Source organism: Cavia porcellus, unplaced genomic scaffold, assembly GCF_034190915.1.
Source record: "Cavia porcellus strain 051 isolate PalLab524CR breed Dunkin Hartley unplaced genomic scaffold, mCavPor4.1 scaffold_3, whole genome shotgun sequence".
Classification (NCBI taxonomy): domain Eukaryota; kingdom Metazoa; phylum Chordata; class Mammalia; order Rodentia; family Caviidae; genus Cavia; species Cavia porcellus.
The window spans coordinates 55,514,121-55,529,543 of record NW_026947486.1 but is presented as its reverse complement, the minus strand read 5'-3'; the positions used below and the strand labels follow the sequence as shown (position 1 = coordinate 55,529,543).

The window sequence follows — 15,423 nt, the reverse complement described above, 5'->3', positions numbered from 1 at the left end:
TGGCTTGTGGTCAGAGTTTGAAAAGGTTTGGAGAGGTTGCCTGAATATATAGAGCTGGAATAGCTTAGGCTTTTCCATAGAGGAGGCTGTGGTCAGAGCTCAGGAGACCAAAAAGCAGGGGAAAAAGCCTGCCAGTAAAGACCAGGCTGAGGAGGTTTCTGCTGGGAAGAAGGATCGCATTGGTTGTTGAACCCCACAAGATATGCATTATGGCTTGGCAGAAAGTTTGTCTGCATTTTGCTCATGTCCAGAGACTATGCTGTAGATTGAGATTAAAGGTGATAGATTGATTAATCTGGCAAAGAAAATCTCAAGGCAGTCAAATATCAAGTAAGTGGCATGGTTATGGTAGGAGGTCTTTAGCCAGACTTACGTTGCAAATCAACAGCAAATGTGAGTGTGGCAAAAAAGAAAACTCCAGTAAAGCTCTAGACTGTAAAGATATTGCCAAAATCTTGACTGCTGAGAAAAAAAATGAAGAAAATAAAAATATGGGGTGGGGGCAGCCCAGAAAGCAGTAAAGTGGGCCTTCACCTTTTTCAGTCTCAAACCAACAAAAGTAAAAGACTTTGCTCAGAGAAAAAAGCCACACAGCACATTGTAGAGTGGCAACAGAGGCTACAGGAAGTTCCAAATGGCAGCAAACACACAGGATTCCAAAATGGTGGTGGGGTAGAGAAGCTTTTCCTCACAAACAGGTTGAGAGAGCTCAGCAATCCAGGCACTTGGTCCCTACAGCCAACATAAAAACAAAGCCTGGCTACTGCTTCACCTGGCAGCAAGCCTTGTTGGCATTCACATGATGCTGGTTTTAGGTGCAAACAAACAAAAAAAATGCACAGGTTCTGAGGATGAAACTGCATCCACTCCAGGGCAAGAAGTCTAGGAAGCAAAGCAGTGTGCCTGAGGTAGCAATATATAAATCTATAAGGGTAATGCCAAAGGTACAGTGGAGACAATAAAAGCTTTAAAAAGCTGAAACGTAGATCATCCAAAAATAGCTGCAAAAATCAAGCACAGGGGGCTTAAAAGAAAAGCTACAAGAGTTAAAATCCCTAAAAGTGTTGTGGGGTAAAATCACACAAGCCTTTTAAAGCTTACAATCAGATTGCTTCCAATGCTAAACATAAAACTCCAGGACGTAATGCTTGCCCTGGTGGATTTTAGACTTGTTTTGGTTCCAATCCTTGGTATTACCCTGTTTATAACTTTTGAAATGGTAATGTTTAACTTGTGCCTTTGTATTTTAAAAATGTTTGATCTTGTTTCTTTTATACAGGGGGTTACAGTTAAAGAATTTGCCATAAATCTCAGAGGAGATTTAAGACAGACTTTTCAGCAATGTTAAAACTGTTAAGACTTTGACAGCTCTTGAAAATAGACGTAATATCTTTTATAAAAAGATATATATGAGTCTTTGTGAGGGCCAGGGATAAAATGTTACATATTATACATTCTTTCCACCCCCCCAGGCCTGATATGCAGAATTGTTTTTCTGACTCTTCCAATACTATCTATTCCTTCAACACATGTTCTCTAGAAATACACTTCTTCAACTTTAATTGGCCATATTTTTTCAATATTAATCTCAAGAATTTCATTTGTCCTCATATACATCTATCCTGCTTTGCTAAAGATTCCAGTAATTCTTGTTTTCAGTTGTGATGTACATAGGGTGATACAATGTTATCTATAAAATTCTCTTCCACTGCACTCTAGTTTTACTTTTATCTGGCATGCCTCTTTATGCAAGTGATGCATCCATTCTCTCTATGACGAAGATTTTTCAATGAATCCATTCTTCTTTTCCTTTTTCCTTCCACTCTTTATTTACTTACCTTCCCTTTTTTCCTGACCTCTGATGTACTTTAGGAATTTATTGTTGCCTACATTGTTTTAAGTAAAGGAAATGCTAAATATATAAAAAGCAAATGAAAATCAAGATGCAGTATTTTTCACATGTAAATGCAAAAATTCTTTCTATGTGTCCCAAAAAGGGATTCTGAATGCCTAGTTGCAAATTATGCTGTATTATATCTTTACAAATTTTTCTACAATATTAATACAGTACCTTCTATGTGAATGATTCCACATATATACCTTATAAGTATGAGCATAAACTCCCTACCAAAACACTATCTAGCACTTCAGTATTATTTTCAAGCACTAATTATCTCAAATAAAACATGCTTTTATTTTTCCCTTAATATTTAAATCACTTTTTTGAATGTACGGATTTTGGTTTTTTTGTCAAGGTTCTATACATGTCTACAAAGATTTCTTTTATACCACTGATACCCTAAAAGAGACTAGTCTTAGATATTTTTCTCAACACATCAAGTTAAGGAACAGTGAAGCAGATTTTCAAACTTGGAATAATGTTTCCAAAAGTCAATTAAATTTACTATGCATTTTTAGATGTAATTTATAAGTATATAAATATAAAAACTCAAAAACATCAAGATATAGTGTACAATTAAAGTGTTTGTATGGTATGTGGTACTGCAATTAATGTAAAACATTTTATTTTCATCGACACAGTTAAATCTCTTTCGAGCTTAAACTTAGATATTCTGATAGATATTCAATAATCTTAAGATTTAAAATTGATCTTCATGATTAAGTAAAAACAGTAGTTATCATTGCTGTTTTAGTAACACATTTATCCTTCCAGATAATAACTAAACTAGATTAGCTATCTGCAAGGAAATGTCTATTGACCTATACTGGGAGGGACAATACTGATGCTAATTCAAAACTCTGTGGAATGATGTATCTAGAACTGCATTTTTTGTTTCTGTTATCATAAACAGACAACTGTGCTACATGAGCAGTAAATTATAATTATGTATGAATGGAATTTAGCACTGTAGTCAAATAAAACAACAAAGCTAATCTAATAATACATATTTAATGCTGTGCATTGTTGAAGTGGTATATGGTAATTAGAGATAAAAGGTAAACAGCTCATATAAATGGCAAATTGAGGTTAGTTTTGCATCCCTTAAGCAAATATTTCTCGAAAGGATGGGAGAACGAAACAAATGTTGATGATTCCAGTCTTTTCTTGGGCAACAGTATTCTCGAGAAACAGTATTCTTTGGGGGATGAAAGATCATATATGTCAACTCCAGAGTATCCTCCTTGTTGGAAGATACTGAGACATTTGATTCATTTAGATTTAGCAATATCAAACTTAATAACTCAAGTGAGTTGTCACCCACTTATGTCAAATACTCATGTTGCCTAAATCCAATTATACATCTATCGCACGTTAAACTATTCGCCTTCTATAAATGAAAGTAAAAAAAAAAAGAAGTTCTGATTGAAAAGAGCAAGGAGGGGCTGGGGATTTAGCTCAGCGGCATAAGTGCCTGCCTTGTAAGCAGGCAATCGTGAGTTCGATCCCTGGTACCGATAAAAAGGAAAAAGACAAAAAAAAAAAAAAAAAAAAAGAAAAGAAAAGAGCAAGGAACACGCAAACATTTTAGAGTATCTGGCACTGAGAGAGAAAGCAACAGGTTTTAAAAAGAGTTCTAGCAAATGAAAAGTATAAAAAAGAAGGCAGAATCTAGGTAGAGCAACGAAAGAAAGGGATAACATGCACAGATATATGACAAAGAGAAAAACGTAAAGAGCAAAAAAGGGGGATGCAAGTCTAGAACATAGAAGAGACAACACAGGACCAGGTCAATGAATACCCAGTAAATAAGGAAAATATGGAAGAAAAACACAGTCCAGGGCAATCTACACTGGTTCTCCTTCACTCACCTTACCAGAATATAATCCAAAGTTTGGCATAATAGATGATTTTAAAAGCAGCTATTTTGACTCCACAGTAGATAAGATTAAAGCAGCAAATTCAAGAATGAAGAAATAATTTACTGTCATATCCAAACAGTAAGAAATTAATTCCTCCCAACTGGAGGATCCAATTTAAACAGAAGCAAATATATACTGCTTATGCTATAAAATAATGTGAAACAAAGAATCATAGGTAATAAATTTCTATATGCATTTAAAAGCTTATTGCATGTAAGGGACATTTATGAGTGAGAATTCCTGTTTATGCTGTTATCTCTAAAGAGCTGAAAACAGTACTTTGAAAAATAATAAAGATCTTTGAACGGTTCTGACAAATAAATACTATAACACTATTCTGCATACTGATATTCTTTCTATGCCAAGGCATGTGATGGAAAAACTATACTATTTTAAAAGTAAAATAATAGTTACATGAATTAACACTTTAAACAATATCTTGGTCAAACTATACATATTTTGGTATAATTTCATTACACAGAAAGATTAGAAAGCTTCAACTAAAAAGGAGGCACAAGTTTCCATGCCTTAAAACAAAACCCTCCAGTTGAAAAACGAAGTCAGATTTAGGTTTCATGACATTCTCATTCTAATTGTGCAAACCATTCTGGGCAGGATGAATGATCTGCTCCCTGTTTCTACTCAGAGAACTATAGCCTTGCCTATAGTTCAGGTTGGGAGGATACATATACACATACACACACACACACACACACACAGGTTTTCTCTTATAAAGGAATTATTCATAAAAGTATATCCTTCATACTAAATTGCAATGATAATAAAAAGGGATATCAACTCAAGGAAATAATCGTACCTAGATTTAAAACATATGAAATAAATTTGTGATGTTAGTCATTTTTCTAAAATAGAGAAACTTATATAGAGACATAGTTTGCTCAAATTAGAAACAGAGTCTCTAAGAGTTATGGAGTCTCAGGTGGTTACAGCAAAATTACTAAGATTATATAGCATAAATCGTTCAATATAATCTTACAAAACAAATTCTATCTCTCAAAAAAGAAAAGAAAGAAAACATCACCTTCCTCCCCACCCAAAAGAAGTGAATGATTCTGCTCTTCTACTAAAACAAACAAATAAGCAAAAATTTTCCTGGTTCTCTTTTCTGGAAATAAACCAGACAGGGCCAGACATACTAAGTATTCTAATAATATGCTGGATTTGTATAATGTTTTATTCTACAAATCACTTCTTTGGGATTAATCTTTACAATGACCCTTTTAGATGAGGAATCAGGTTTAGAAAGATTTAGCTTGCCCATGGGAGTCTAAATAACAGTGATTTCTGAGTCAAGAATTTGTTTTAAATCCTTTATCTGCCATACTGCCACAAGGAAGCCACATGAGACTGAGCAATCTAAGCCTCAGTTCTCATTTTTGTTCTCTCCCATTCTCATTCTCTCTCTCTCTCTCTCTCTCTCTCTCTCTCCCCCCCCCCTCTCTCTCTGTCGCTCACATGCTCACGTGCATGGGCATATATCTTTGGATACCAGGGTCAAACTCAGGACTTCACACTTCCTAGGCAAGCACTGTGCCTCGGAGATATATCTCCAGACCTGGTTTTCCCTTTTTATAAAAGGAGACTAATAGTGCTTGTGTCATAGGATTGTTATAGGAGTAAATGAGATAATAAGTACATGAAGTCCTTGACATGTTTCCCAGCCTGTTATATACCCCCAAAACGATAACTCTTTCACTTATCCATTGATCTTGTGTAAGCTTTCTAACGTCTTTACCACTCAATATTTCCCTACCTAATACGATGATAACTATAAGTACTTAACAGGGCCATTGTCATGATAAGACACATGTAATTTCAAGTATAATAAATGAAAGAGAATAATATGTCTATATACACAAATACTTATGTTTAAGAGTACATGGAGCTAATGAACTGCAGAAAGAGAATTAGTACCAAGATTCTCTTACCATCAACATAGCTACATACTCCTGATTCTATTTTTCAAATATAGATGAGCTTTTCCTCACAAGTCATTGAGAAAATAGCAATCTACAAATACATACGACAACAACTTAAAAAAGACACCCAACTTACTTGAATTAAGGCCTCACTTAGCATGTCTTCATTAACCTCCAAAATGATGTTTTTTATGTCTTCATATGGCATGCGATATGATCCCAAGAAGATAGCTAAAACAAAATTTGATTTTATTAAAAAATAAAACAGCATCAAAATGTAAAATTCCTACATATATCTTATTGCTACTTACAGACTCAAACTATAAAATGTGGCCCTAATGCTAATATACAGAACTATAAACAAACAATAGCTCTTTCTATTTAATGGACTACATTATCCATCTAAGTAAAGAAACCCATAATCTAAGGTTCAATGCTTAGAGTTCATGTATATTTACACAAAATAAAACTATTAACAGCACTTATGATGATATGCTCAGGTCCTATAGACAGATGTAATACTGATCCATCCCGCGGATCGGTCTGTGAATACAAATGACACATGTAAACTTAGAGATTTTATTTCAAGTCAGTATTTCAATTCAAAATACAACTGAATGTTGGACGCACATCCATTACAGTACTTCTCTGTAATGGCAGTAAAGTTACCAAATTTTTAAAAATGTATTAATCTACAATAATCCTCTATGATCTTTTTCGTTTCCCATAGTTTTATTTGTCATCAACCAGTCTGAAAATACTAATTGGAAAGTTCAAGGAAGAAACAACTTACATTTGAGTGGTATTCTCACATCTTCTCAATCATAATGTGAATCAAGCCTTTACCCAGTGCTTCTGTAAAGTATATGCTACCTATGCCTTAATTACTTAATAGTATGTTGGGGCATTAGATCAGTCATTAAGTATTTTAGTACTTGTGTTTATGAAATCTTTATTTTTAACTGGTAATAGCCCCAAGCATAAGAGCAGTGAAGTTAGCAGTCTGAGTATACTACAGAGAAGTTATACATCCTTCCTTTTTGTATTATCTCATATCATCATAAGCATAGTACAATAGAATATTTTGAGAAAGAGACAAGAGAAAGCAGATTCACATAACTTTCATTATAGCATATTATAATTGTGCTACATTATTATTATTTTTATTTCTCTGCCTAGTTTATAAATTAAACTTTATCACATGAATATATCAAAGAAAAAAACCCATAGTATATACAGGTTTCAGGACTAGCTGTGATCCTGGAACTTATTAGCACTGGAACTTATTCCTTACAGACAAGAAGGGACTACTGTACTTTGTACTTCTCCCATACAAGAAGAAAATTTCAGTGCCTGAATCATCAGTGTACTCTGAATTCCTGCTGATATACATGTGGTGTAGTGTTAGCTGCTTTACAAATTGAATCATTATTTTCCCTTGTCAACTTTTATTAATTGGACACTATTTTATGTCATATTAGAAAACTGTAACAAATTATAGCTAGAAGTACTAACAATTAGAAAATATTTTTCAGCATATTCCACTTTAACCTCCATTAAACATACCTATTAAATATACAGAATGATTTATTTTTAAGAATATTTTTATTCCCTGAAAAGTTCTGTGACTCCACTGGTACCAAAATGAAATTGAATCTTCACTGTCTGCATAAATGATTACCCTAGCCATAAGGACCAAAGGAAATCTTCACAATCTAAGTAAATGATGTTCACACTTATCAACCAGCAATTGAAATGTATGTTTTCACAAAAGATTGAATATCAACTTTATAAAGAACAAGTGCTACCAAGTAAGCAATATAAAAACATACAACAGCTATTAGTATACTTCTTTTCTGACAGTAACATTACCACTTGCCATGCTAGACCTGGAGAAGCTTTTCTCAGCAAAAAGATTGTTTGTTCTCAGCAAACACAGGAGATCCCAACTATGACATGCCACTGCCCTCAGTAAGCAGTATAGATGTTCATAATGAAAATTTAGGACTGGACACACAATTTCTATGTGGCTGAGAAGTGCAGTATTATCTATGCACATGTACTGACTGTCCTTGGAATCTGACCACAAGCATTCTATCCAGATTTCTTGGAATTACAACTCCATCCCATAGCCTATAATTTCCCTTTGGGCCAGCTGCTGAAAACATTCACATTCTTAGCCTGTCTGCATCCAGACAGAACAAATTAAGCATTTGCTCACATAAAGCCTGTTTCTCGGTGGTTTCTCATATGCTGTTGATAACACTACTGATATAAGAATAGCAAGCTGTTTATTTTAAGCTGATTGTAACACAGTCTTTAATAAAAGGAACTCCCATGGTATTCTTTGAGCAATTCATAATGCTTGAGACATTGGAATTTCTCATGCATATAATTGTACTATCCTAAGAATCTAGAAAGATCCTGAAGTGATAAAAAATATTCTGAATTAAATAGAGGAGAGACTTCATCAAATTAAAATATAAAGGCTAACTTAAATGAAGATGAGTTTAAATATCCAGTTATTTTAGCATAAACATATTTAAGAGCTGATTGGATTGTTAACATTTTCAACATTCAGTAACCAGTTTTAAAGTGCAGATACCAAGTTACTTGAATCACATCACAAATTCTTCAAATATAAAGGAAAAGTGGTATAAGGATTTTGTAAATGTATCTGATTAATAACCCAAAATTATCAATCCCAGGTTTAGGCAGAAGGAGAAATTCTGTCTTAAATTTCACTGGTTAATGAAGAATGTTTATCAATAGTATTTTCCAAAAGTCTTATTCATCAGTTTCATCCAGACTCAACAAGGCAATGAATGTGATTTTTTTCATAAAGGCTAACTGACAAAAGGACAAGTCAAATCATATTTAAAGGTAACTTTGCCTCAAGATATTATGTATGCCCAATTTTTTTAAACAGAATCAACAACAACTCTCCAGCACCACACTATTTCAATGAATACATTATTACATACACAGATTCTGAGCTGTTTTGGGATCCAAAACTCTCAATTCTTTCACTTTCTTCTTTGCAGGTACAGTCTTCTTTTCTTCTGAAGTGTCTGCATTTTTATGAACTGAAATAAAAATATTGATACATAAACAATTATGGTACTAATCCAAGTAAACGAAACAACATTAGCAAGCCGTATTAACAACATTAAAAACACTCACTCTGAAATCAATAAATGTTTTCATTTCATTAGTTTAAAGAAGAGAATAAACATAAAAATTCAGACATTCTGAGAGGTTTCCCTGCAAATTAAATCACGGCATTTAAGCAGAAAAGATAAGCCAAATGAAACAAAAAATCAATTTCTGCTTCTCATGTAATGTGCAACATTAATTACTTTGTTACCAGGTTTCTACAATAGCACTATAATTAAATATGTAGTAAAATCTCACTAATTTGGGCTAACTGATGAAAAAGGAAGACACTGATTTCCATTAAAATAGGTTAAAATGCAGACTTTTAAAATTACAGTAAAATTACTTTCATATACCTCAAGTAACTTTAATTGCTAAACAAGGTGCCAAGAAAAATATCTGCTGAGACTGCTCTGAAGAATAAGCATGGACTATTTGCAAGGTGGACAATGGTAGCATTCATTTGCACATACACAATTATAATAAGAACTTCAAGGATGAGGTGTTTTGACTAAGTTACACTTGTCTCTATCATTTTAAAAATATGATTTGCTTTCTTAGAATAAAAAAAAACTTGCTTTTGCATTCTGTAAAAAAAACTCTAACTTAAAATGGCTAAAGTATTCAAAAACAATAAACATTAGCTTCAAGGAATGGCAGGCATTAGTCCCCATAAGCTACATTAGCCGATGCTCTAGATAAATCAGTTGAAAATGAAGTCAACTCCCTAAATTCTCCTGTACAGAAAACTACAGTTACAACAATACTATGTATTGGCAGTTTACCTTTTCCAATAAAAAAACAGAGTTGTATGTAATGGAACCTATATAGTGTTTTAATATTGTGAGAAAAATGAATCTGACACTTTTTTCAAACCAAGTAGAATACTAAGCATTATCTCCAAATTCATGAGGCTTCTTTATTCATATTAAAATATAACTTCAAGTTGAGGAAATAAGGTTATTATTTTAATGCATCTATTCTTTGTGAAGTACTTAATGAATAACTTTTTATTTTTTTAAGCAGAAAACAACACACAATGATCTATTTTTACTAAGGCAATATGTTCGTGTATATCAGCATATGGGAAACTTTCATAAAGTTTTATTATAAGATGTAATAAAACACTGCAAATTGATTAAGATTTTCTTTGTTTTAATGATACAAAAAATGAAAAACTAGTTTACCAGGAAAAGAAAATATTAAAATAAATGGTATACATAACAAACTTAACAGTTCTAAGCTTTAATAGACTGACCAACCTAAAGTCATACACAGTCTAGAAATATATTTAAAATTATGATTTTATAAGAGGTGCAAGAAATTTGTGAATTCACAACAGAACTAATGCTAATACTACAAGAAAAATTAACTTTAATATATTTCTTTTAAAATCTTCACAACCCCAGTGGACTTCAACCTCAGAAGGTGGGTCCTCTGACACCTGCCGTCCCACTTCAGACCGCGGAAGACCCCCACCTCGGAGGGTGGCCACTCCACATCTGCCCCCCTAATGACCTCCATGACCTAGTACTGCTGTAGATATCAGGCTGCCTCTCCTCCTCCCAAAACATTGAACTGCAGTGGATTAAATATGCTGGGTTGATGGAGACTCAGTAACCCCTCATCCTAACAGAGGACCTCAGCAGGTTTCTGCCAGTGTTTGAATTTGCCCCTAAAACAGAGGTCTTCAGTGGGTAAATAGGAACAAAGTCCCCTCCAGCTGTAGGACCTTGTCCACCCTGGCAATAGTGGGAGTTATTCCTTTCTCCATACAGAGAACATGAGGTGGGTGGAGGAGTGTGCTAATAAGGCCTCCTCCGAACTAGAGAAAATTAAAAGGAATTATGAGACACCCAATGACACAATAGGGTCCCAGGCAAGACATACACTACAGACAGGTAGACCTGGTGGCCCGGATCAACCTGAAGATATAGTAAAAGCAGATATTAATGGCTGACTTCATCAATACTCCTCAGCTAGTAAGCACAGGTAGAATATAGGACTCGCCAACAGGCCCTGCAAGAGGAACTAAGGTGACTGGTCCTCTTCTTCATTGTGGTGCCCAGCAATTACACAAACATCAACCATACAGTAGGACCCTAAAATACACACTACTGACATTTGAGACTACCAAGATTGAAAGACCAAATATTAGCCTGAAATGAGAAAAGGACAAAATGAAAAAGCAAAATGAAGTCTCAAACATCTAGTCCATCAGGAACAAGTATAGGTGACAATGAAATTGAGGACTTAAAGAGACATACACGTGAAATTTCTGAAAAGATAGTAAGTGAAATAAACAAATCCAGGAGGCTGTAGAGGAAATCAAATTAGAAATACTTTCTCACATAAAGGCAGAAAAGACAACATGAATAAAAGAGTAGCTGAGCATAGCTAGTGATGACATAGATACAAAACTACAGGAGCACGGAAAATGGATTGAAACCTTGAATAAACAATATAGAAAACAAGTAGAATGCATGAAAAAATTCAAAGAGATATTCAAGAAATAAAAAATTCTATTGATAGTGGTGAAAACCGTTTAAATGAAGCTGAGGACAGAATTTTGGACCTTGAGGACAGGATGTTAGCTATGGATCATGAAAGGACAGAACTTTTAAAATTAATAAGACAGCATCAAATGACCATTCAACAGGTTCAAGATGATGCCAAGAGAAACAATATAATACTAATAGACATTAATGAAGATGCAAGAGGCAATGCAAATGACATCAGTAAACTATTGACATAATTAAGAGCTGAAAATTTCCAAAACATGAGGAAAGAATCAGATATGCAGATAAGTGAGACACATACAACACAAAGTTGTCACAACCAACATAAATCTACACTCAGACATATAATAATCAAGAGCCAACACATACAGCATAAAAATAGAAGACTAAAAGCTGAAAAGACACAACTCACCTTTGAAACAAAGTCTATTAGAATCATGGCAGACTTTTCATCACAAACCCTCGAGTTAAGAAGAGCTTGGAGTCAAGTATTTTAAGCCCTGAAAGAAAACTTTCAAGCAAGATTGATGTACCCTGTAAAATATTCTTTGAAATTTAATGGAGAACAAAGATATTTCCATGATGAAGAACAACTGAAGAAATTCAAGTGCAAAAAACTAACCCTAGAAATAGTACTGAAAGACATGCTACATAGGGATAAAAATGACTACAATTTCCAGAAGAACAACAGAAAGAAATCAACAGACAGGGCAAGCAATTAAAGAAGGGAAAGCAGAAAACTATCAGCAGGAAAATAACATGATAAGGTTGAGTGAGTACATATTAGCTAAAACCATCAATGTAAATGGGCCCATTTCACATAATAAAAGAAATAGATTGATAGAATGGATCAAGAAACAAGATCCCACAATATGCTGTATATAAGAAACACATCTGACTCTAAAGGAAATTCATAAATTAAAAGTCAAAGGATGGAAAACAGTATCCCATGCAACAGGAGCCCAGAAAAAAGCAGGGGCAGCTATTCTGTTTGCAGACAAAGTGAGTGAACTTCAACACTAAAATGATAAAAGAGATAAAGAAGGCCACTGCATACTTGTAAGTGGAAAACTACAAGAGAAAGAACTAACAATTATAAATATATATGCACCAAATACATGAGGGCCCAACTATATAAGACAAATACTAATGGACATGAAAAACCAAATACACAATAACACAATTGTAATAGGGGGAATCAATACCCCACTGTCACAATGAAATAGATCAACTAAATGAAAAGTCAGCACAAAAATAATAGAACTGAATTTTACCTGTGAGAAAATGGACTTAGCTGATATTTACAGAGTGTTCTACCCAAACACATCAGGATACACATTCTTCTCAGCCACACATAGGACATTCTCCAAAATAGATTATATATTATCCTATAAAACATTCTTAAGTAAATGTAAGGGGTTTGAAATTATCCCATGCATATTATCTGACCATAATGCACTGAAAGTGGTAATTAATGGCAAAAGAAATTGCAAAACTTGCATAAATACATTGAAATTAACAACTCCTGAACAATCAATGGGCTACAATTGAAATTAAAGAAGAAATTAAACAATAACTACAATTCAATGAAAATGCAGATACAACACACTGAAACGTGGGGGGCACAATGAAAGTATTCCTAAGAGGGAAATATACAGCAATAAACTGTCACATCAAGAAAACAGAACCAGAACAAATAAACAACCTAATGCTACATCTCAAGTGTCCAGAAAAAGAAAAGAAAATCAAACCTAAAGCTAATAGAGGTGAAGAACCTATAAAGATCAAAGAATAAAGTAATGCAATTGAGACTAAAAAAACAACACAAAGAATTAATGAATCGAAGAGGTGGTGTTTTGAGAGAATAAACAAAATTGAAAAGCGTTTAGCCAACCTCATCAATAAAAAAGAAAGACTTTAGCATGTGAAAAATCAATTTTTCCAATACCGTTTATTAAAGATGCTATCTTTTTTTCAGTAAGATAGATGACCATATTACTGAATTTCTGTTGGATCACTGAACAGAAGGGTATGCAATATCAATGTTTGAGTGTCTAGTCACTTTTTATACTTTGATTTTGTGACGTGAGTAACTTAAAGATGGCAGTGGGTAATTTATCCACTAGGGATTTTATGATGTCAAATTTTTTTTGAATTTGTTATTGTTCTACCTTTTTTCTGTTTTTCTATTTTTTAAATTTTCTTTTCTTTCTTTCATTAAAAAAAAACAATATGCGATATAACAACTATTGTTAAATTTCTTTCATTCTGTTTTGAAGAAAAAAGGAACAAACTCAAATTCACAAAATAAGCACTGAAAAGAGAGAAATTACTACAGATTTCATGGAAATTCAAGAGATCATAAATACCTACTTTGAAAATCTTTTCTCACAGAGAGTGGAAAACATAGAAGTGGAAAAAATTCTAGGAACCTATGAACTACCAAAGCTCAATCAAGAAGATATAACAATGTTAAAAGACTCAATATCAGATATTGAAATTGAAAATGCGATTTAAAAACTTATCAATTAAGAAAAGGCCAGGTCCTGATGGAGTCACAGTTAAAATTCTATAAGAAATTTAGACGCACTTTCATGCCAACACTCCTTAAATTCTTCAATAAAATTGAAAGAGAAGCAATTCTCCCTAATTCTTTCCTGGAGGCAAGTATAACTCTGATGTCACAACCAGAGAAACATAAAACCATAAAGAAGAACTATATGCCAGTCTCACTAATGAACATTAATGCAAATATTCTCAATAAAAAAATGGAAAATAGAATGCAGCAAATCATCAAGCAGATAATACATCATGACTAAGTGGTATTTATCCCAGGAATGCAGGGATGGCTTAACATATGCAAGTCAACAAAAGTAATACACCACATCAACAGAGCCAAAAACAAAAATCACACAATGATCTCAATAGACACAGAAAAACTTTTGATAAAGTCCAATGCTTGTTCATGATAAAAACACTACAGAAAGTCAGAATAGATGGTATGTACCTCAACCTGATTTATCAGCCATCTATGACAAACCAACAGTCAACAATAAAGTAAATAGAGAAAAACTGAAAGTTTTCATTCTAAAATCAGGAAGATGAGGATGTCCACTATTTCCTTTCTCATTCAATACAGTTTTGGAAATAATAGCCAGAGCAATCAGACAAGACAGAAAAATAAAAGGAACAATGATAGGAAAGGAAAAAGCTAAAATATCACTATTTGCAGATGACAAGACACTCTAAATAGAAGACGATCAAAACTCCATTAAAAGACTACTAGATGCAATAAACAAACACAGCAGTTTAGCTGGATACAAAGTCAACACTCAAAAATCAATAGCATTTCTGTACACAAACAACATCTCACTGAGAGAGAAGTTATGGCCTTTCACAACAGCATATAAAAAATGAAATAATTAGGAGTCAACCTAACCAACAATGTAAAAGAACTATATGTTTAAAAATTATACTACTTTAAAAAAGGACACTGAAGAGGATATTCGAAAATGGAAGGCTATTCCTTGCTCTTGCTTAGGAAGAACCAAGATTGAGAAAATGGTCACAATCCCAAAACAGTTATGCAGATTTAATGCAATTCCAATCAAAATACCATTAACGTATCTTACAGATCTAGAGAAAGTATTCCTAAAATTCTTACGGAATTATAAGACACCTAGAATAGAAAAGGTGATTCTGGGAAACAAAGGTAAGGTACAATGTATCACGATTCCTGACTTAAAATTATACTACAAAGCTACAGTGATAAAATCAACATGGAACTGGCAAAGAAATAGACCTGAGGATCAATGGAACAGATTAGAAGATGTAAGCACAACTACAAAGACACTCAGCCACCTGATATTTGACAAAGGGGCTAAACATGTTCACTGGAAGGATAGCCTCTTTAATAATAGTATTGGAAAAATTGGCTCTGCACATTCTGAAAAATGAAATTAGACCCATGTCTCTCACTATGCACT

The 15,423-nt window shown here is 33.6% G+C and overlaps 1 protein-coding gene across 7 annotated transcripts in view; it reads right to left on the bottom strand.

The window, feature by feature from the left end:
* Positions 1–15,423, bottom strand: part of Diaph2 (diaphanous related formin 2) — an 875,814-nt gene that overhangs the window by 498,837 nt on the left and 361,554 nt on the right. For all 7 annotated transcript variants that reach the window (XM_063245551.1, XM_063245550.1, XM_063245546.1 and 4 more), the window contains 2 exons: positions 8,747–8,848; positions 5,899–5,993 (listed from right to left, as the gene is read on the bottom strand). In XM_063245551.1, coding sequence (XP_063101621.1) covers positions 5,899–5,993; positions 8,747–8,848 — 197 coding nt within the window. The remainder of the gene's footprint in view (positions 1–5,898; positions 5,994–8,746; positions 8,849–15,423) is intronic.